Source organism: Schistocerca americana, chromosome 3, assembly GCF_021461395.2.
Source record: "Schistocerca americana isolate TAMUIC-IGC-003095 chromosome 3, iqSchAmer2.1, whole genome shotgun sequence".
NCBI classification, from domain to species: domain Eukaryota; kingdom Metazoa; phylum Arthropoda; class Insecta; order Orthoptera; family Acrididae; genus Schistocerca; species Schistocerca americana.
Window position 1 is genome coordinate 333,733,189 of NC_060121.1, and position 22,088 is coordinate 333,755,276.

Below are 22,088 nucleotides of genomic sequence, written 5' to 3' on the forward strand. Positions count from 1 at the left end.
AGTATCGAATGCTTTCTTAACTACCAACAGTCTCGCACTAATTATGGATTTATTCTCAAAAGAGTCGTATACTTTAGTGACAACGCTCTCTGCTGCCTTCACAATTGAGAGACTACTTCTGAACCCATACTGTGTGGAACATAGCAGTTTATTCGATTCAAAATTCTGGCTCATTTGCTGGTGGAGACAGTACTCTATTATTTTTGAAATTATGGCTAGTAGTGAGAGGGGTCGGTAATTGTCAGTTAAATCTTTGTCACCTTTCTTATACACAGGTATGATAATAGAAATTTTTGAACAATATGGGTAAATATCTTAATTTAATGTCTTATTTATTACCCTTGTTAAGGGGATTATTATTCCTTCTCTTATATTTTTTATAACATAATTAGATAAATCATAGTAGTCTTCAGCTCTGGAGTTACTGAGCTTGGCTATTGACATATGTCACTAGATGTGATGTACTCGTACTTGTACAAACAAATGAGAACAGTTTCAAAAAATCTGAATGCTTTATTCAAGAGAAAGAGCTTCAAACACTGATCAAATCAATAACGCTTTGGTTCACCTCTCTTGCAAGCAGTTATTCCGCTCGATCGATGGAGATGTTTAATGTTCTCCTGAGGGATATAGTTCCGGACTGTGTAGAACTGTCCACAATATTTCTAAATTACTTTGTGTATAGATTATAGTATTAGAGAAAATATATTAATTACATTGTAAACTAATGTATTAAGTAATTCTCGTAATGATATCTTTTAGAGGAGAAGTAGCCAAATTCGTCCAACAGAAAGTTCAGTAATTAACTCCCTTAGACGGTGAATGGGTGCAACTGAAGCTGCGTGTAAATAAAAATACCTTAGGTATTGCCGCTTTCGCATCAGTTTACTTCGCTGTGGAAATGTTACACACTTACACCCAAAGTAGCACGCGCAAGATCAGCGACCAAGTCCACGAGTCCAAAGATCTTCTGCTGAGTGTGTCATGTGTAGTGTATGTGGGTGATTGTTTTTATTTTTATTTTCAAATTAATGACAGGAGGTTGTATGTGAATGTCACATATTGTAAAAAGTATTTTCACGTGAAGGGCAGTAAATTAAAATGGGGAACCAGCTTGTGGGAATAGCGCCCTCACAGATTTTCCCAGTGGAGCATTATTTAACTGAACATTCAGACCTGCACTTTGACGTGAAGTAAGTGACACCGTCTGCAAGTAACACCGTGAAAAATTGGATTATAGCCCTTTGAGATTAAGAAACAACAATACCAATTTGCTGCCTATTTATCCAAAACAAATATTTAGTGAGTTTTCCCACTGTGCGTCCTAAAAGAATACGATCATTATGACACTTAACTCTCGTTACCGCTGGGGCCGTCGATGAAGAATTAACTACTAGAGAATTAATACATTGCAGTGACAGTTGTTCACTCCTTCATTTCAGCACCACTCTCGGTAATGGCACGAATTTTATGAGGTGTATCTACAGCCAGTTCCATATGTGTGTTTCTAAAATTAAATGCTTCTGCCATGAATCACTGCACTGAAGATTAAGTAAGGGAATCACTCCACTGTAGTACCCACATTCTAAAAGCAATTTAGTTAAACTTGATTTTTAAAATAATCTGAAAGGTGCAAACAAACCACATGCAGTTTTCATCATTCAGAGGCTCAACAAGAGAGTTTTGATGTGTTTGCATACCTTTGTCAATGATCATGGAGGTGCCACTTCGTCCAGGAATTGCTTGCTTAACTGCTAACTGGACATCAAATCCTATTCTTTTCTCTCTCTCCACCTAGGTAGAACAACTGACTTATTACCAGTGTTCTCACTATTGGTGAATTCAAATAGAGAAAGAATACATTATTTTGAAGATGAATGTCAAGGGTAAAATATTTTTGGTGTACAGTGTCAGATATACTGCAAAAACTGCTAAGTAATGAAGGAATCAGTAATGAGTCTGTCAGATACAGTGTTCTTGGTAATAGCCTGTGAGCCTGTGGTAATCCTATCCTTTTTTTTACTTTTCATTATCAGTTGTGGCAGTCTATGTTCAAGGCTCAGGTACAGTTAATCTTTAGTAGTGTTTTCACTGACTTGAGCCATCACACATTCTTCTTTTCATTCTTTTTTTCTTTTGTTTCTCTCCAGAAATACACACCAAATCATACTGTGCATTGTTGAGACCATGATTTTATTAAAAAGAAAAAAAAACACAAATGCCCTATCCATGAATACAAAACAACAATCCTTATGTTGTGGTCACATGTTGAAGTACCATTAAAGAAATTAAAGAATGTGTGTGTGCCACTATGCAACAGACATTTTAAATTATCTTCAGTGGGATTTTTATATAATTAGTGACAATGCACGGATTTTCAAACGTGAGTGAAAGTTTTTCGTTTGGCAGTTTCTTCCTATTACCCGCATGGATACTTAGGTTCACTTGATTATTTTGTAGCAGTTCATAGTTATTCTAATGAAACAAACATTAGGAAAAATCAATACCTGTAAAGAGGATTGAGGCTTGTATGCCTGCACCAGAGCAAGCACCACCCTCCCAAATGTGAGGTCAGTGTCATACCAACTGCATGCCTCATTCAGTTGGTTCTTATTGTACAATGTTCTTTGATATGCACAGGCTATGGTTGAAATGGCCCCATTTCCTGTTTCCTATATGAAGCTTTTTAAAAATAAATGTATGTTCATCTTTTATGATTTCAGTCATAAGCATAAATTTTTACAGTCGCAAAGCTTTTAAGTATTTAGATGTATCTGTAGGGACAGATAATTTCCAATCTTGCAGTCATTCATTACATCCTGTAGATCACCTGAGGAAGAAGAACCCCAGGGATATGAATCAGCTCAAGATAAACACTAATAAAAGACAGGAAAATCACAGAAACTTAATCTGTAGGCTACTTAATTTCATTAACAATACCCTGTCACTATACTGTTTAAATACAATCTTTGCACCTGTCAGTTAAATTTAACACAGCAATTTAGGAAGATATCTGCAGCTTTGAAGGAAAAAATTTGCTCCTCCCTTAGCTCAGTTGTTTTAAATAACTGTAGTTTTTGTTACATTGGTAACTGATCATTTTGACCTAATTGATTAGGATTGTATTTTTGAAAGAAAATAGTTTCTTACATTTGTGAATACAAAGGCATGATTAAAATGTTCTGCTGCTAGTTAGAGAATACTCTGCCAATATACTGGTGACATCATTCAAACAGTGGAGATATGAAATGGCCAGTGGATTTGTCACTAACACCATTAAAATTTTAGCAAAACAAAAACTGAGAAATTAACAGCAACTTCAGTAAGAGTTAGGTAGCCTTTGCATTTTTCGTTGTTTATCTATGATACATATATGTGTAAAAATATTCACTGGAGACTTGTCGGTTACCTAGAGAATGCTTTCGAAATTTACTTCGCAGTTTTAGTTTTGTGATGAAGAGTGTGTTACATATGATAAAGTGCATTTATACATGACGAGGACGCAAAAGGTAGGCTACACTACAGGTCAGTCTGTTACCGCACAATCACATTAGCACCTTTCAGCCTAACCTAGACTTTGGGTTATACTAAATATTAGTTTGTCACAACAGCCAAGGTTTGGGTGGGGGCAGTATTCCAGTTTAGTTGGAACTCCATCAGAGTAGGGTGTTTTGGGCATGGAATTAGATTATTCACTTCTTGAAATATAATAGAAACTTGAAAATATCAGACCACAGTGGGAAAATACTGTTTCTATCAGGGAAATAAATTTAGTTATGTTATGTGCAGTGTAAAAAAAAGAGAGAGGATAATGAAAAATTTGTTGGCTCCTACAATTCACATGCAAACTATCACCATCCAAACTAACCTAGGTCTTAGGATATACATTTCAGTCTTTCATCACAGCCTTAGCAAAAATAAAAAAGGCGTACGAGGGTCTGATACAGAACACAGTCCAAAACTTTGTTCCTCTAGACCACTAACTGCCACTACCCACAAGAACTGAACCAGACAATATAAACAAAACACATGACTGATACCCAAAATGAAACATACAAACAGAAACATGTCAGATACCACCTACACAACATTTGATGTCATATTCCAAAAAGTACACTGATAGCTCACATTGTTCACTAGGCCCTTATCATGTAACTCTACAAGGAGCACTCCAGGTTGCAGATATTTTCAATTCTTGAATTTGGATAATAGATAATTCATGGGATTGCTGATGATGTATGTTTTTATTTTTCTTAGTAGGGATTCCTCATTTCTTGCTTTATTTTAGATGGGAACTGAATATCTTTGCCTAGATTATATAGCTCCATCCAGAACCCATGATGAAGCAGCAGAGTGTACACAAAAATAATTTTATGTCATTTATTATAACATACATACATACTCTGCAAATCAATGTGAATTGGATGGTAGAGGGTATACCCCTTGCGCCAATTGTTACGGTTTTTTTCCTGTTCCATTCACATATGGAGCATAGGAAGAATGACTGTTTAAATGCCTCCAAACAAGTGCTCATTAAGCTAATCTTGTCCTCATGATCCCTATGGGAGTGATACATAAGGGGTTGTAATACATCCCTAGAGTCATCATTTATAGCCAGGTTTTGAATCTTTGTAACCAGCCTTTTTTGGTATAGCTTATGTCTGTTTTAAAGAGTCTACCAGTTCAGTTTGCTCAGCACTTCTGTGACACACTCCCATGGATCAAACAAATCTGTAACCATTCATGCTGCCCCTCTCTGTATACATTCACTTGAGCAATATTCTAAGATGGGGCGCATTATTGATTTGTAAGCAGTCTCTTTTATTGACTGATTGCATTTTCCCAGTATTCTACCAATAAAGTGAGATCTACCACCTGCTTTACCCACAACTTAGCCTATGTGATCATTCAATTTCATATCCCTACAAAGTGTTACACCCAGGTATTTGTGTGAATTATCTGATTCCATATGTGACTTGTTAATATTGTAGTCTTAAGAAACTAATTATTTTGTTTTGTGAGGCACACAATTTTACATTTCTGAACATTTAAAGCAAGCTGCCAGTCTTCGCAACATTTTAGAATCTTATTAAGTTCTGACTGAATATTTATGCAGTTTCTTTCAGACAGTACTTTATTACAGATAACTGCATCATCTGCAAAAAGTATGAAGTTACTATTGATATTGATTGCAAGGTTATTAATATACAACATGAACAGCAAGGATCCCAGCACACTTCCTGGGGTACACCCAAAGTTACTTCCACATCTGCCAGTGACTCTCCATTCAGGACAACTTGCTGTGTCCTCCTTACAAAAAAAAAAATCCTCAATCCAGTCAGAAATTACATTTGATACTCCATATGATCATAATTTTGATAATAAGCATTGATTTGGTTCTGAGTTAAATGCTTTTTGGAGTTCAAGAAATACACTGTCTATCCGAATGTTTTGATCCAAAGTTTTCATTATTGTATGTCATGTGAGAACAGTATGAGTTGGGTTTCACGTGATCATTAGTTTTGGAATCCATGCTGGCTGGCATGGGCGAGGTCATTCTGTTCGAGATGTCTCATTATGTTTGAGCTCGGAATATGTTCTCAGATTCTGCAACAAGTCAATGTCGAGGATACTGGATGGTAGTTTTGTTTTTGTTAACAGGTGTGACTTGTGCTTCCTTCCAGGTGCTGGGCATGGTTTATTATTCAAGGGATCTTTGATGAACTACAGTTAAAGGAGGGGCTAACTCTGCTGCAATAGTTTGGACAAGAAGAGAATAGAAGCTTTCAAAATGTGGTGCTACAGAAGAATGCTGAAGATTAGATGGGTAGATCACATAACTAATGAGGAAGTATTGAATAGGATTGGGGAAAAGAGAAGTTTGTGGCACAACTTGACCAGAAGAAGGGATCGGTTGGTAGGACATGTTCTGAGGCATCAAGGGATCACCAATTTAGTATTGGAGGGTAGCGTGGAGGGTAAAAATCGTAGAGGGAGACCAAGAGATGAATACACTAAGCAGATTCAGAAGGATGTAGGTTGCAGTAGGTACTGGGAGATGAAAAAGCTTGCACAGGATAGAGTAGCATGGAGAGCTGCATCAAACCAGTCTCAGGACTGAAGACCACAACAACAACAACTCTGCTGCAAAATCAGTATAGAATCTTTACAAATGTTCCTAACATACACATGTGTGACTACTATGTCCCGTTTTATATCTACCTCTTACATCATTACTTATAATTCTAATATGGTGCAAATCACTTTTATTGTCAGCAGCAAAGAGTATTAACAAAGTGAGTATTAGATTCCATGATTCTTAAAGACACCTCTGCATATGATTATCTGCTTAAGCTTATAAAATACTTTAACAACTGTTCTGCAGAATAAATACTGTATTTACTGGTACTTTAGGTGTACTGTCTCAGAAGATGATTAAGACACAAGGGAGTAAAAATATGTTAACCAAGCCAAAACCTTTCTTCAGGTCAACACAGCAAGAGATACTTGTGAGAGAGAAATGTTCTGACCAGATCTTCTTGATTAGTTTATCTGTGTGTTGACTCAATTTAAACTGAAACTTCCTGGCAGATTAAAACTGTGTGCCCGACCGAGACTCAAACTTGGGACCTTTGCCTTTCGCGGGCAAGTGCTCTACCATCTGAGCTACCGAAGCACGACTCACGCCCGGTCTCACAGCTTTACTTCTGCCAGTATCTCGTCTCCTACCTTCCAAACTTTACAGAAGCTGTCCTGCGAACCTTGCAGAACTAGCACTCCTGAAAGAAAGGATACTGCTGAGACATGGCTTAGCCACAGCCCGAGTTCGAGTCTCAGTCGGGCACACAGTTTTAATCTGTCAGGAAGTTTCATATCAGCGCACACTCCGCTGCAGAGTGAAAATCTCATTCTGGAAACATCCCTCAGGCTGTGGCTAAGCCATGTCTCCGCAGTATCCTTTCTTTCAGGAGTGCTAGTTCTGCAAGGTTCGCAGGAGAGCTTCTGTAAAGTTTGGAAGGTAGGAGACGAGATACTGGCAGAAGTAAAGTTGTGAGACCGGGCGTGAGTCGTGCTTCGGTAGCTCAGATGGTAGAGCACTTGCCTGCGAAAGGCAAAGGTCCCGAGTTCGAGTCTCGGTCGGGCACACAGTTTTAATCTGCCAGGAAGTTTCATATCAGCGCACACTCCGCTGCAGAGTGAAAATCTCATTCTCAATTTAAACTCATTGTCCAGTGTTTCTTAAGGCAAACACCAGGATTGTTTCTTTGCAAGGTTAACTATTGGTTTCCTTCTCCCAGTCTGATCTTGTATTCTGTCTTAAGTGACCTAATTATCAACAAGATTTTGAATCATTGTCTTGTTTCTTTTGGCTGGGCCTGATAAAATTTCCAGAAACTGTTGATTTGTTAGAAAAGATGTGTGGGAGGATGGAAGGTCAAATGCTGAAAATGCATCAGTGATTAATGATCAGAGTGACAAATATGGAAAAGAAGTGGGAAATGACCTGTGACACCCTCAAAATTGTGGACATTGGAATTCATCTAAATCCACTATAGCAACCATGACTTCACTCATACAGTTTTGCCATAAAATATATTTGAAATAATCTAAGAACCAATATTTACTAATTAATTGGAATTTTGGTGGCAACTAATATTCCCCTTTCCATCATCAAATATCAAATAAATTTAAAAATAAAATTAAAAAAACAAAAAACGAAAGTCAGTGTCATTATCATCAGTTAACCTGTATAGCAGAACTGAACTGCATGATACCAACCAATTAGAAAACAATGATACCTGAAACATACTAAGCCATTTATGATCAACGAGTGGTGCATTATTTGCAAGATTTATATAGCGAAAATGAAATTCACACGTAGCTAACCAAACATGAAAGAACGATATTAAAAAAACCCAAGTCAGTTACGCTATAAGACTGATACTGTTATATGTACTTCTGTTATATGTGTTTGAGATACAGTGCTAGAATGAAAGCTGCATTAACCACTAAAATAAGTACAAATGAACAACATTCATAAAGACAGCAAATAACATACATCTGGTATCATTAACTTCACTTTACACACAGAGTTAAAAGTGAATCTATGATATGTACAACACACATTAATATATTCACAACAGCACTTAAAACATGAATAAACACATCACATGAATGTACTTACCTATCAAAAAACACCATAGTACAAGAAAAAATCTACATTAAAAAACCTATAAAAATCAAATACCATCAGTACACAAAAAACATACATAAATGTCTTACATAAAACTATGACTCCTAGTGTAGGAGGCCCTTTCACCATATTGATAGAATTTCCACAATTTTTTACATATAACAATTACATCAATACACCACACTTTCAAGGGAAAGTATGGTGCTCGGCATGTCGTGCATCTCCTCTGTCAACATATGGCTGTTACACCTAACTGTTCACCAATCAGACAAGCAACACACTCTACAGTATTTTACAAATTGACATACTAAGTAGTTTTATAACTTCAAAATTTACCACAAGAAAACCCTATCTCAAGCAACACATCTAGTTCAAAATATCCTCTTCACAAATGGGAGATTTCAAATATTCCACCCGCGTATGACATTGCTTGTCACAATATCATTAAAATGCAAAGCCAATACCTAGTATTAAGCACTTGATCCAAGAATTATTTGTATACTTTTGTTCTTGAAAGATCTGCAAAGCAGGAGTAAAAGTACTCAAAAAGTTCGGAAGTTGTAATGTTGGGTATCGACAGACTAGTCAGTACAATAAATTTTTAAAGTGTGTGGTTGCGATTTTACTTCAAGTGGTAAAAATATTGATTATAATTGGTAGTGACAATAGACTAATGTTTTTTTTGTTTATACATGGTTCATTAGGATATTTGTAATACTACATGTATGTATTGTGCGTATGTGTAGTGTAGTGTAGTGTAGTGTTTGTGTTGTATTATGGTGGTGGTGATGATGAGAGACGGGAGAGGGTGAAACCTGGTGCTGACACAAGCCTACTTCTTGCTATTAGCGCCAAAGGGGCTTCCAAGCTTAATGTCTCCATCCATTGGATGGATCACCTTCAACAGTGTCACATGCCCTCACTTCCTGAGACAATGTGGAGAGGTTTGGTATTCAAACCGGGACATTGGCACAAAGTCTGGTGGTCAGGAACTTTCGCACCATTACTACCACTCCCCTTGTTAGCCAAATACTGGGTGAGAAAATTTTTTCCACCACCAAGATTGAAACCAGCTTCCTCCTGGGTTGAGTGCCACTGCACAAGCATGCATTAGCGACCTCGGCCATGGAGGCGGGTAATAAGACTCATGTGTATGGAAAGAAAACAGAGATGTTCCAGATTATTAATTTAGCGCTCTCATGGTTTGTGAGGTGGAGTGCCTTTAATTGATAGTCAGATAATATACATTTATGGATGTAGACTTGCTGCAGTTGTTACATGCTCATGCTTATGATGAGGTTTTAACCATTAATCACCTGTTTTTTTTTCCAAAAAACTAACTTCAAATTATTTTATTTCTTTTTTAATTATAAAAGTTTGATACTTTAAAAACATTTTGTTGATAGCAATTTCTGTTCACTGTTACAGTTTGGGAAGTACTCGATTCTTCAAAGTAGCTCGAGCAAAATCTCAAGAAGGATTGATTGTTGTGAAAGTGTTTGCCATTCATGACCCTACACTGCCACTACAACAATATAAAGATAGAGTTGAAGATATTCGAAACCAGCTACAAGGTGCTGTTAACTGCATACCTTTTCAGAAAGCTGTGGTAAGTAGAAAATTTGAGTGTACCCTGCACTCTTCTTTTGAGTAGAACTATGTTATAAAGTAGAAATTATGTGAAACTAAAACCCTTAAATTGCTATAAAAGTGACATCATTCCAAACCATAGGTAAAGATGAGTAGTCTGTGTGGAAGCTGTTTTTACTACTGCCTAGAATCACTCGTTATTAACCACTACTATCATTAGGCAGTACTTGCATAGGGATATAAGAATAAGAATCCCTATGTTCCTGAAGAGGTTTCTGGATCATGCTTGTTTATCAACTCCACACGGAGATTTTAATGCAAGCTTGTGTAGAATAAATATTTTCTTGGTCTTAGCTGTATTATTACTCCAGAAGATTGCAGCATAGGGCAGTGTTGAATGAAAGTATGCTAGCAATTCCATCAGCAGGTTAACAAAATTAGAAGTATTTGTAAGTTTGAAAGAGGCAGAGCTGAGCTTTTTGGTTAATTTATCCACAAGCTGGTGCCACCTCAGTTTATTATCCAGCTGGATACTTAGATACTTCACACATGCAACCTCATGCAGAATGTGCATGTTGGTCTCTATTTCTGGTGCCTGAAAGTAATTTTGATTTATTTGGAATGAATAATATGAATCTTTGTAAGATTAAGTCTTAAACTGTTTGCTGTTAACCAATTGTAAGGCTGTTCCTTTATCCTCTGTACTTAGCTGGCCGTGTGGGTATATTTGGGTCCTTTATCAGTATGCTAGTCTTTCAGCAAGCATCACAATTATTGAAGCATTATTGAAGCATACTCAAATATTGCAGGTCCAGAAAAGGAGCAGGCCAAGCACCAAACCTTGCAGTACACCATATTTAATGTTTACTCTGATGCAACCATATGTTTTATGTTGTTAAGTTATGCCTCTATCCCTGTAAGAGGAATGCCTATAAGACCATATCATTTTTGTTTTCATTTTTATTATTTACACAATCAAAGGCTTTGGCGAGACCTTAGGAAATGACAAAGGATAATTTTTCTTGTTTAGTTCTACCAAAACCATGTCTGTGACATCATATATTGCTTTATCAGTCAATAAGCCTATATGGAAACCAACATGAGCTGCTGTGAAATAGTTATTCTCAAAAAGATGCTTCAGTATTATGTTATAAGCTGCCTTCTCAACAGTTTTTGAGAATGCAGGATTACTTGCTTATGGCCACTTTCACAAATGGATTTTACTAGTGCACACTTCTGTCTTTCAGGAAATACATATGTACTCATTGACTGCTTACAAAGGTAACTGATGGTAGGCCCTTCCAACTTAGTATGAGATTTTAGTACTTTTGTTCAAATATCATCATATTAAGAAGAGTCATTACTTTTCAATGATCTAATGATTTTTGTGGTCTTTGTAGCACATGATTTGGCAAAACTGATGTCAGATGATGTAGTGGGTAATTTTTATCTGTGTGATTGAAGTTACTTATTCTTTGTGTAGCCGCTACCATATACGAGGGGCGTTTGAAAAGTCCGTGCAAAAATAAGAGCTACTTACGTGTTTGGGGTACACTTTTTTATTTTTCGACATTGTCTCCTTTTAGACTTACACACTTTGTCCAATGCTGTTCTAATTTGTTGATCCCTTCCAGATAATAGGAATTGTCCAAGTCTGCAAAATAGCTATTAGTTGCTGCAATCACCACCTCGTTTGAGTAAAGCATTTGTCCCGCCAGCCATTTCTTCAAATTGGGGAACAAATAGCAGTCCAAGGGAGCCAAGTCTGGAGAATAGGGGGGATGTGAAATAAGTTGGAATCATGTTTCCATTAATGTTGGGACCACAACTGCTGAGGTGTGTTGCTGGTGCATTGTGATGGAAAAGGGCTTTTTTGCGGTCCAATCACCGGCATTTTTTTTGCAGCTTGGTTTTCAAATGATCCAATAACGATGAATAATATGCACCTGTAATAGTTTTACCCTTTTCCAGATAGTTGAAGAGGATTATCCCTTGCGAATCCCAAAAGACAGTTGCCAATCCTTTCTGGCCGAAGGAATGGTCTTCGCCTTTTTTGGTGCAGATTCTCCCTTGGTAACCCATTGTTTAGATTGTTCTTTGGTCTTAGGAGCATAGTAATGTATCCATCTTTAATCCACAGCGATGAAACGACACTTTAAGTCTTGCGGATTCTTCCTGAACAGCTGCAAATCATCCTTCCAAAACTTCACACGATTCCGTTTTTGGTCAAGCGTGGGCAATTGCGGAACCCATCTTGCAGATAGCTTTCTCACGTCCAAATGTTTATGCAAAATATTATGTACCCATTCATTTGAGATGCCCACAGCACTATCAATCTCATGCACCTTATCTCTTCTGTCATCCATCACCCTATCATTGATTTTATCAATGATTTCTGTAGTGGTAACCTCCACAGGGCATCCAGAACGTTTAGCATCACTTGTGCCCATATGGCTTGTAAACTGTTCTAATTGAAGCTGCAGAGTCCCCGTAATGTTTATCAAGCTTCTCTCTAGTCTCCATAGGCATTTTGCCTTTCATAAAGTAATGTTTAATCACCACACGAAATTCTTTTACATCCATTTTTTGACAAGCACTTGATTTCCTTGACTCACATGAATGCCAAACACAAATAAATAGACCAATATGGCTGAAACTTGGTGTGCGTTCTTTCTAAAGATGCTACTAACTAAATGTGACCTCAATATGCTCCAGTGGTGCCATCTCTCGGACTTTGCACGGACTTTTCAAATGCCTCTCGTAGGTATAGCTGTTTCTATATGTTCATTTTTATATATATATGTGTTTCATACGAAAAGCTGTTCATAAGATATTGTGAATTCATCATTCAACAAGAATTGCAGTATTCCTCTCATCTTCCCATATTCATTCATTGATTTAGTAGTTAAAGATTGACTTCGTGCTGTGTAATGTTTTAACAGCAGCACATTTTGTTGAGAGCAGAAAAGAAATACATTTTTATTGCAGTCTATTGTCACATTTGTCATAGTATTGATTACCAGTTTCATTCAATTTCAAATATCTTCAATCTAAAAATGAAACCAGATTGTTACAGAGACTTTTTCAAGTCTCAAACTCCTATGTTGTGTATACGTAGACTGAAGCGACAAATGAAAATTTGTATCAAGGCCAGAATTTGAACCAAGGTCATCTGTTCACTAGGCATATGTGCTAACCACTGTGCCACCCTGGTGCAGTGACTTTGCACAACTGCATGGGCTACCTTAGCACACCTACCTCATAAATCCTGATTCCCGTTCATGTCTCAGCCTACTTGTTATTCCTCCAAAACTAGAACAACATTGCAGAGGCTCTCCAACGGTAGTGGAATAGTGCCTCAGCATTGAACAAAAAATGGGAAGCCTGTCTGAAACCCAGGCATATATGTTATTTAATCAACTGAAACTATATGGTTCTAGAGGCCTTTCCAAGTCTCAAAATGTCTATGATGTATACAGTCAAGTCTCAGTATATCAAAGACCCATCTGTGTCAAATTTTTTCTTCATTCCCTTCCTTTGGAAGCCTCAAACCTTGATATTTCAAAGAAAACCTGCCATTATATCAAATTTTTTTGGGGGGCTTGAGAAGTGCAGCTTTTACCTTTGTATATTGTATTTCAGTGAACAAAAACTCTTTATATCGAAGTCACCTCTATATATGGAAGTCTTTCATATGGTACCTCTGTACATCGGAGAGCACACAAATAGGGGAAACCCAGTCCCTCCCCTCCCTGCATCAATGCCTCAATCAGATCTGTTTTTGATTGAGTGTGAGCTGTAAGTACCAGCTATGGGCTCTAAGTGGAAATGTCCAACAATCGCTGAGAAGTGAGAGTTAATAGATGAGGTGAAAACAGGAGTGAAGAAAAAGAAAGACTTAGCCGCAGAGTTTGGGATTCTGGCAAGCACGCTGTCAACATAAAGTAGATTGTGCGATTACAGCAGATGAATGGACAGATCAGAAATGGCAATGAAATGATGAGTTTCCAGATTTATAAGAGTGTTTGGTACAGCAGTTCCAACAACAGAGGAACAATAATGTGAAATTTGGTAGATTTATTTTGTAAGAAAAGGCACATTATTTTGAAGCAGCATTGGGATACGACACGTTTTGTGTGAGTAACGGATGATTAGAAACTTTCAGGAAAAGACCTAATATTGTTTGCCAAAAAGTGACTGGGGAAATGTCCAGTGTAGTTACCAAAATTTGTGATGAGTGGAAGTTAGAAACGCAGAGGATCCTTCAATATTGCAAACCAGATGATGTTTTTGACATTGACGAACTTGGACTATTTTACAAATGTCTTCCAGATAAAACTTTGACTTTCCAAGGATAAAAATGTCACAGGGACAAGCTAAGTGAAGATTATGTTACTGTTCTGTTAGCAGCAAATATGACTGGCACAGAAACGCTCAAGCCACTTATGATTGGAAAACCTAAGAAACCACAATGTCTTTTTCTGGTTGTAATTCATCTCCTGTGGAGTACACTGCAAACAAGAAAGCATAGATGACTTCAGAAGTGTTATCCAACTGGTTGAAGGATTTTGACTCATGAAAATCGAAAAGTTGTTTGTGAACAGTTGCAGTGCACACAGTTCTATCTGCCCATTAAAGGCTGTGACAGTACAACTTTTACCACCTACCAGTACATCAGAATTACAGCCCTTAGATCAAAGAATAATCAAGAATGATGGGTGGTCTGAATGACAGTCTGCAGTATTGATGACAGCCTTACAACTATCAACATTTTAGACATTATGAGGATACTGGATAAAGAGTGGCGAAATGTGAGGGAGCAAACGATCGTCAAATGTTTCCAAATGTGGGGTTTTTATGTCAGATGAAAATAAGGAGCTGGTGGGTTTAATGCTTCGACATGCAAAATCTTGGCTTTCTGACACTGGTGGGACTTTTGACTAAAGTTTTATTTTTTTTATACAGTACTTACAGGAGACATCCCCTGTGATTAACCGAGCGAGAAGGCACGTTGGTTAACACACTGGACTTGCATTCGGGAGGACAATGGTTCAAACCTGCGTCAGACCATTCTGATTAGGTTTTCTGTGATTTCCCTAAATCACTTCAGGCAAATGCTGGGATGGTTCCTTTGAATGCGCATGGCCGACTTCCTTCCCCATCCTTCCCTTACCCTATGGGACAGATGACGTAGCTGTTTGGTCCTCTCCCCCCAACCAACCAACCAACCAACTAACAAAACAAACAAACCACCCACCCACCCCTATCAGTGTCCTCAAGTCGGAATGGACAAAAATGGTGACTCACTTTGGCATCACACACATTTGTTTTGAAGATTTCGTGGATGTGGACAATGATGTCGCAGTAGCAGGATCACTAACAGTAGCCGAGGTTCTTGACTCCTTGAAGATAGTGAACGAAAAAGAAGGCTGCAACAATGATGTGGAGGAAGGGGAAGAGGGGGAGGGGGAGGAGGAAGTCAAAGAATCACCATCAGTGATGGCTAGGCAGGCCAAAGTGGCACTCGACACAATCAGAGCATACGTGGAGAAGTGTGAGGAGGTAGAGGGTATGTGTTCTCAGCCATCGTTATCACACACAATGAAATTGACTCTCAGGTGATCAAAAGTGTAAAGAAAGCTAAAATTACATATTACTTTTAAAGCTAATGATGTCTGGTAATTTTTATGTACATGCTATGTGTTTTTTCTGAATTAATTTTTTTTACAATGAAAGTATTTTATTTTAAACTAATAAATTGTTGTTTGTTTCAGAAGAAATAAAAAAATATGCATAACAGTCTATCTTGATTTCTTTTTTATATTACCAAAACTAAATATAGGTCTATATCACACACAAACATGAACAAAATCACAGTACAGTAATGAAAATATTGTGGGTTGTGAACTTTTTATGGAAACCTCATTATATCAAACCTTCGATACGTCAAATTAATTTTGCCTTCACTAGAGATTCGATGTATTGAGGTTTGACTGTACATGCATACTGAAACGATAAATGAAAATTTGTACCAAGGCCAGGGTTCAAATATGGGTCTCTGCACACTAGGCAGATGCGCTGTCCACAACGTCACTCTGGCACAGTGGCTATGCACAAGTGTACAGAATGCCCTAGCATGCCTCCCTCCTCAATTCAAATTCCCATTCATGCCTCAGCCTGCTTGGTATTGCCCCCAAAACTCAAACATTACAGAGGGCTTGGCACAAATTTTCAGTCATCACTTCAGTCTGCATATATACACCATTTTCAGATTTGTTAAAAGAAACAAAAGACATGCTGTGTTTTTATCTTACATAAGTAATTTGACGTGCACATGTGATAAATATAAGAGTTAACCCAATACTAATTGCAGTTGCAGAGTAACCCATCACTTCTCTGTGTTGTGCACAACTCATATAACTCATTAATAAACATAAATTACAAAGTCAAGAATTTCAAAAGATTTTAGGCAAGCATGTTAGGTGTCACCCTCTACACACGGCACATCAAGATGATTATGTCACCGTGTTAAAGCAAAATAGTTCCAAAGATAAAAAAAAAATAAAAAAAATATGATCATTGTGTAACACTAAAATTAGAATGAACAAGAAACTCAGAGTCCACATCTGTGACACATTTTCTTGAGTCTTGTATATTAGTGTACTTCTTTTAGAAGTTATTTTTCATGGCTCGGAAACACACAGCGTGCAGTTCAACTCTGCTGCTGAACTGATCTTGTTGTTGGTAAGCTGGTTCCATCAGCTGCCATAAACATCTTGCAGTGTAACTGTTTCAGTGTTTGTATGGTGGTACATGTCTATAAAAGCAAATGAAAGTGTTCTTTCCGACACTCATAGCACATGAGTAGCACATGAGTAGTAGTATATAGAATTCAAACTTTCCAAAATAATTTCTATAAAATGTGTGACTTCTGTCACCATACTGTCCTTTTCCCCTAGGATCAGTACCTGTACCTTACATGGGCACTTCCTCCTTCCATTCTGGTAGGTATGCCCCATCATAAAACATCCCTATTCATCAGGCCACAGGTCGTCTTATCTCTATGTAGGTATGCCTGCCCTATATCCTTAGCAAATGCCGGGTACACCCCCTTGTCTTTTGTGAGTAGGCCTCATGGTCCATTGCCCTAGTATACATAATTATGTATCCATCCGCACATACACAGAAACAAGCATGTGTGTGTGTGTGTGTGTGTGTGTAAAAAAATAGAGGGAAACATTCCACGTGGGAAAAATTACATATAAAAATAAAGATGAGGTGACTTACCGAACGAAAGTGCTGGCAGGTCGATAGACACACAAACAAGCACAAACATACACACAAAATTCTAGCTTTCGCAACCAACGGTTGCCTCATTAGGAAAGAGGGAAGGAGAGGGAAAGATGAAAGGATGTGGGTTTTAAGGGAGAGGGTAAGGAGTCATTCCAATCCCGGGAGCGGAAAGACTTACCTTAGGGGGAAAAAAGGACAGGTATACACTCGCACACACACACATATCCATCCACACATACAGACACAGGCAGACATATTTAAAGACCCTCTCCTTCCCTCTTTCCTGATGAGGCAACCGTTGGTTGCGAAAGCTAGAATTTTGTGTGTATGTTTGTGTTTGTTTGTGTGTCTATCGACCTGCCAGCACTTTCGTTCGGTAAGTCACCTCATATATATATATGGTTATAATAGAGGGAAACATTCCACGTAGGAAATTTATATCTAAAAACAAAGATGATGTGACTTACCAAATGAAAGTGCTGGCAGGTCGACAGACACACAAACAAACACAAACATACACACAAAATTCAAGCTTTCGCAACAAACTGTTGCCTCATCAGGAAAGAGGGAAGGAGAGGGAAAGACGAAAGGATGTGGGTTTTAAGGGAGAGGGTAAGGAGTCATGTGTGGATGGATATGTGTGTGTGTGTGTGTGTGTGTGTGTGTGCGCGCGAGTGTATACCCGTCCTTTTTTCCCCCTAAGGTAAGTCTTTCCACTCCCGGGATTGGAATGACTCCTTACCCTCTCCCTTAAAACCCACATCCTTTCGTCTTTCCCTCTCTTTCTTGGTAAGTCACATCATCTTTGTTTATATATATATATATATAAGTGGATGGAGCACTTCCTTTCACGCCGATCACCTGCCACCCTACCTAAAACCTCTTTCCTCATTACCTTAGCCAGCTTCATCCTGACCCACAACTTCTTCACTTTTGAAGACCAGACATACCAACAATTAAAGGGAACAGCCATGGGTACCAGGATGGCCCCCTCGTACGCCAACCTATTCATGGGTTGCTTAGAGGAAGCCTTCTCGGTTACCCAGGCCTGCCAACCCAAAGTTTGGTACAGATTTATTGATGACATCTTCATGATCTGGACTCACAGTGAAGAAGAACTCCAGAATTTCCTCTCCAACCTCAACTCCTTTGGTTCCATCAGATTCACCTGGTCCTACTCCAAATCCTATGCCACTTTCCTTGATGTTGACCTCCACCTGTCCAATGGCCAGCTTCACACGTCCGTCCACATCAAACCCACCAACAAGCAACAGTGCCTCCATTATGACAGCTGCCACCCATTCCACATCAAACGGTCCCTTCCCTACAGCCTAGGTCTTCGTGGCAAACGAATCTGCTCCAGTCCGGAATCCCTGAACCATTACACCAACAACCTGACAACAGCTTTCGCATCCTGCAACTACCCTCCCGACCTGGTACAGAAGCAAATAACCAGAGCCACTCCCTCATCCTCTCAAACCCAGAACCTCCCACAGAAGAACCACAAAAGTGCCCCACTTGTGACAGGATACTTTCCGGGACTGGATCAGACTCTGAATGTGGCTCTCCAGCAGGGATACGACTTCCTCAAATCCTGCCCTGAAATGAGATCCATCCTTCATGAAATCCTCCCCACACCACCAAGAGTGTCTTTCCGCCGTCCACCTAACCTTCGTAACCTCTTAGTTCATCCCTATGAAATCCCCAAACCACCTTCCCTACCCTCTGGCTCCTACCCTTGTAACCGCCCCCGGTGTAAAACCTGTCCCATGCACCCTCCCACCACCACCTACTCCAGTCCTGTAATCCGGAAGGTGTACACGATCAAAGGCAGAGCCACGTGTGAAAGCACCCACGTGATTACCAACTGACCTGCCTACACTGTGACGCATTCTATGTGGGAATGACCAGCAACAAACTGTCCATTCGCATGAATGGACACAGGCAGACAGTGTTTGTTGGTAATGAGGATCACCCTGTGGCTAAACATGCCTTGGTGCACGGCCAGCACATCTTGGCGCAGTGTTACACTGTCCGGGTTATCTGGATACTTCCCACTAACACCAACCTATCCGAACTCCGGAGATGGGAACTTGCTCTTCAATATATCCTCTCTTCCCGTTATCCTCCAGTCCTCAATCTCCGCTAATTTCAAGTTGCCGCCACTCATACCTCACCTGTCATTCAACAACATCTTTGCCCCTGCACTTCCACCTCGACATCCCGGACGACATCATCCAAGTGTCCGGTCCGTACGTACTACATGAATGTGTAATTAAAAATGGGGGTCCCTATTATAAAAAAAAGTGCAGTTGATATCCGTTTGACCTATGGCAGCACCATCTAGCGGGCCAACCATAGCGCCATCTGGTTTGCCCCTTCAAGCTGGACAAGTTTCGTCCTTTGTAGTTTTTTCGTTTGATGCTTATTTCGTGAGATTTTTTGCCAGGTCATGATCAATGGACCACCCTGTGTATATATTTTCCTATATATATGTGCGGTGTAGAACTGTCACAATAAACAACGATGTGTGCATATTTCCCAATGTACACATACCTTCCCCCTATAACACTTGACTATTCTCACCTTTTGACAAGTTTCTAGTCAGTAGTTTCATTGTTTGTTTACCTGTGTATCTCTGTGTGTATGCTGATGTGTGTTTGTGCACCCTGATTCTTCGGCCTTCTTATCTGAAGATAAGTTGTAGGTTATTGGAAACCACGGAAACTAGGAAGGACTTCTGCGACAGAAGTAGATGAATATGGAAAGAGGGAGAAACAGATAGGTCCTCAAACTAGAAGTAAGAAAGGAAAAAAAAATAGATGTTGTTGCTAAGATTGATGAAGAGAAAGAAGACAGCCCCAAAGACAGGAAACCCTTCCCACCCCCTTTCCCCAGGACCCCTACCTTGCCGGTACTTGAGTGAGGAGCAGTAGGAGGTATGGTGTTAAATTGTCTCTTACAGAATGGCCATTCCCATCTTCACCTTTGAGGTCCCCGAAGAAAATCTTAGAAACCCTATGGAAACGGCAAATGGTGAAGAATCAGGCACACTTGTTTGCGAGGGTCGTTTGAAAGGTGTGATGTGTGTTTTGTGTTTTTTCATGATTTATCTGCTAGTGTAAATCATGCTTTTACCTACAATACCCACCCCCTTTCAGAATCGATACAAACCCTCCCCTCTACGTCACTTCTCATAAAAGGTATAAAAAATATTTTATACCAAGTATAAAATTATATATATTCCATTATCACATTCATTTAACTGGTCACACAATGTTATATTTTCCACAAATATAATATTCCATTCATTTTACTTGGAAAATAATACTTCAATGACTTTAATTCGATTATCTTACATTCAGTGTGAGAATGGTGTTCTCATGAATTTGGAAATTATATCATAAGTTACGTGCCAGGTATGGTTCTCCCTTTTTACTTAGGATGAGGATTACCAGGCAGCTTTCAACAAAACCATTTTTTGGTATCGTTCATATTAATAGATTTAATGACGTTGACTGTACCCAGACTTCCGTCCAGGCAAAAAAAAAAAAAAAAAACCATAACTATATGTGGAGAGTGGGAGAGACTGGCTGGCTAGGCAGAGATTTAGTCTATCTTACCTCAGGGGTAATGTGCGCACCAGTTCCCATGTCATGTCACCGCGTAGCAAGTCAGAATAAGTTGGGATAAGACAGGACGAGTCATGAGGACAGGTAGGGACACCCCTGGAATAACTGTGGATGATGTAATCAAAATTTCTAGTGGGCACAACTCTCTAACAACCGAGGATGATGCAGTCAAACACCTAATGGGCACGACTCTCTAACAACTGAGGATGATGCGATCACCTACCAGCAGCAGTTTTGGGCGACGTAACAATTCCTCGCTGATATGTTTTTCTATTAAACTGTAAGCGGGGAATGATAGAATAGTGTAAGAAGTAGGGGGGTAGTGTAAGAAGTTGAGGGAATTCACTGCAGGAAAATTTTATTACAGAAGAAACACCGAAAACAACTCGGGATTCGACGGTCGTCACTCTGCCTGTTAACACCTAACGTTAACGTCCCTGGGGGATATACAACTTTATGTCCTTTACATTGTATTTTCCCTTCTCTGATCCAGTTGTAGGATCTACTAAGAATAAGGCTTTGGGATGTATTACTGTTTGTATTTGGCAAGGTCCTTCATATTTCTGAAAAAACTTTCTCTGTCTTCGGGGCAAAACTCTGAAGGTGTTTTACCAGAACTAGGGCACCGACCTTGTACTGAGGTTCACCCGCATTCTCATTATGTTTACTCACTCTTTGTTGTCCCTTTCCAACTAAATTTCTGGAAACTATTTCCTGATTAAGATCGTAATCCACAGTAGGCTGTTCGGGCCAATTAAAACATTTAATCAGAGGTTCTTCTACAAAAGTTTGCCTGTTACTTCTAAAGGTGTTAATCTAGTTGATAAATGTGGTAATTCATTTAAAATAAGCTCAAAGTCTTTAATTTTCATCGCCCATAAAGTATGCTTTTCATGGCAGTAGGTGCGGCATAATTTCCCAGTTTCTTTCATATCTCTTTCACGTGGATTCGAGGATGGGTTATAGTTGGATATTAATACTTGACGAATATCTTCCCAAGCTAGAAACTCTTCAAATTTGTTACTGACAAATTGTGGTCCATTATCTGTGAGAAATCGTTTTGGTTCTCCTACCTCCAGAAAGTACTGTTGCAAACAGTGTTTAACCGTCTGTGTATTTGCTCTTTTGATAGGATATAACTTAACATACTTTGACCAGCACTCTGTAATAACCAAAATCTATGTCACTCCTCCCTCTCCTTTAGGAATCGGTCCAAAAAAAAAATCTGCTGCTGTAAGGTCGTGTAATGACTTAGGAATAATTGGATACATTTTGTACTTAACATGAGTGTTACTGTTTTTCACCTTCTGACAGATTTCACAGGTCCTAATTAAAGATGCTACTTTATGTCCTAGCTTCTTAAAATAATAGAACTTATT

General features: G+C 38.8%; 1 protein-coding gene across 1 annotated transcript in view; it reads left to right on the top strand.

The window, feature by feature from the left end:
• The first annotated feature begins 975 nt into the window (after positions 1-975).
• Positions 976-22,088, top strand: part of LOC124606719 (phosphoinositide 3-kinase regulatory subunit 4) — a 200,258-nt gene continuing 179,145 nt past the window's right edge. The window contains exons 1-2 of the mRNA XM_047138749.1: positions 976-1,193; positions 9,623-9,803. Coding sequence (XP_046994705.1) covers positions 1,102-1,193; positions 9,623-9,803 — 273 coding nt within the window. The 5' untranslated portion in view covers positions 976-1,101. The remainder of the gene's footprint in view (positions 1,194-9,622; positions 9,804-22,088) is intronic.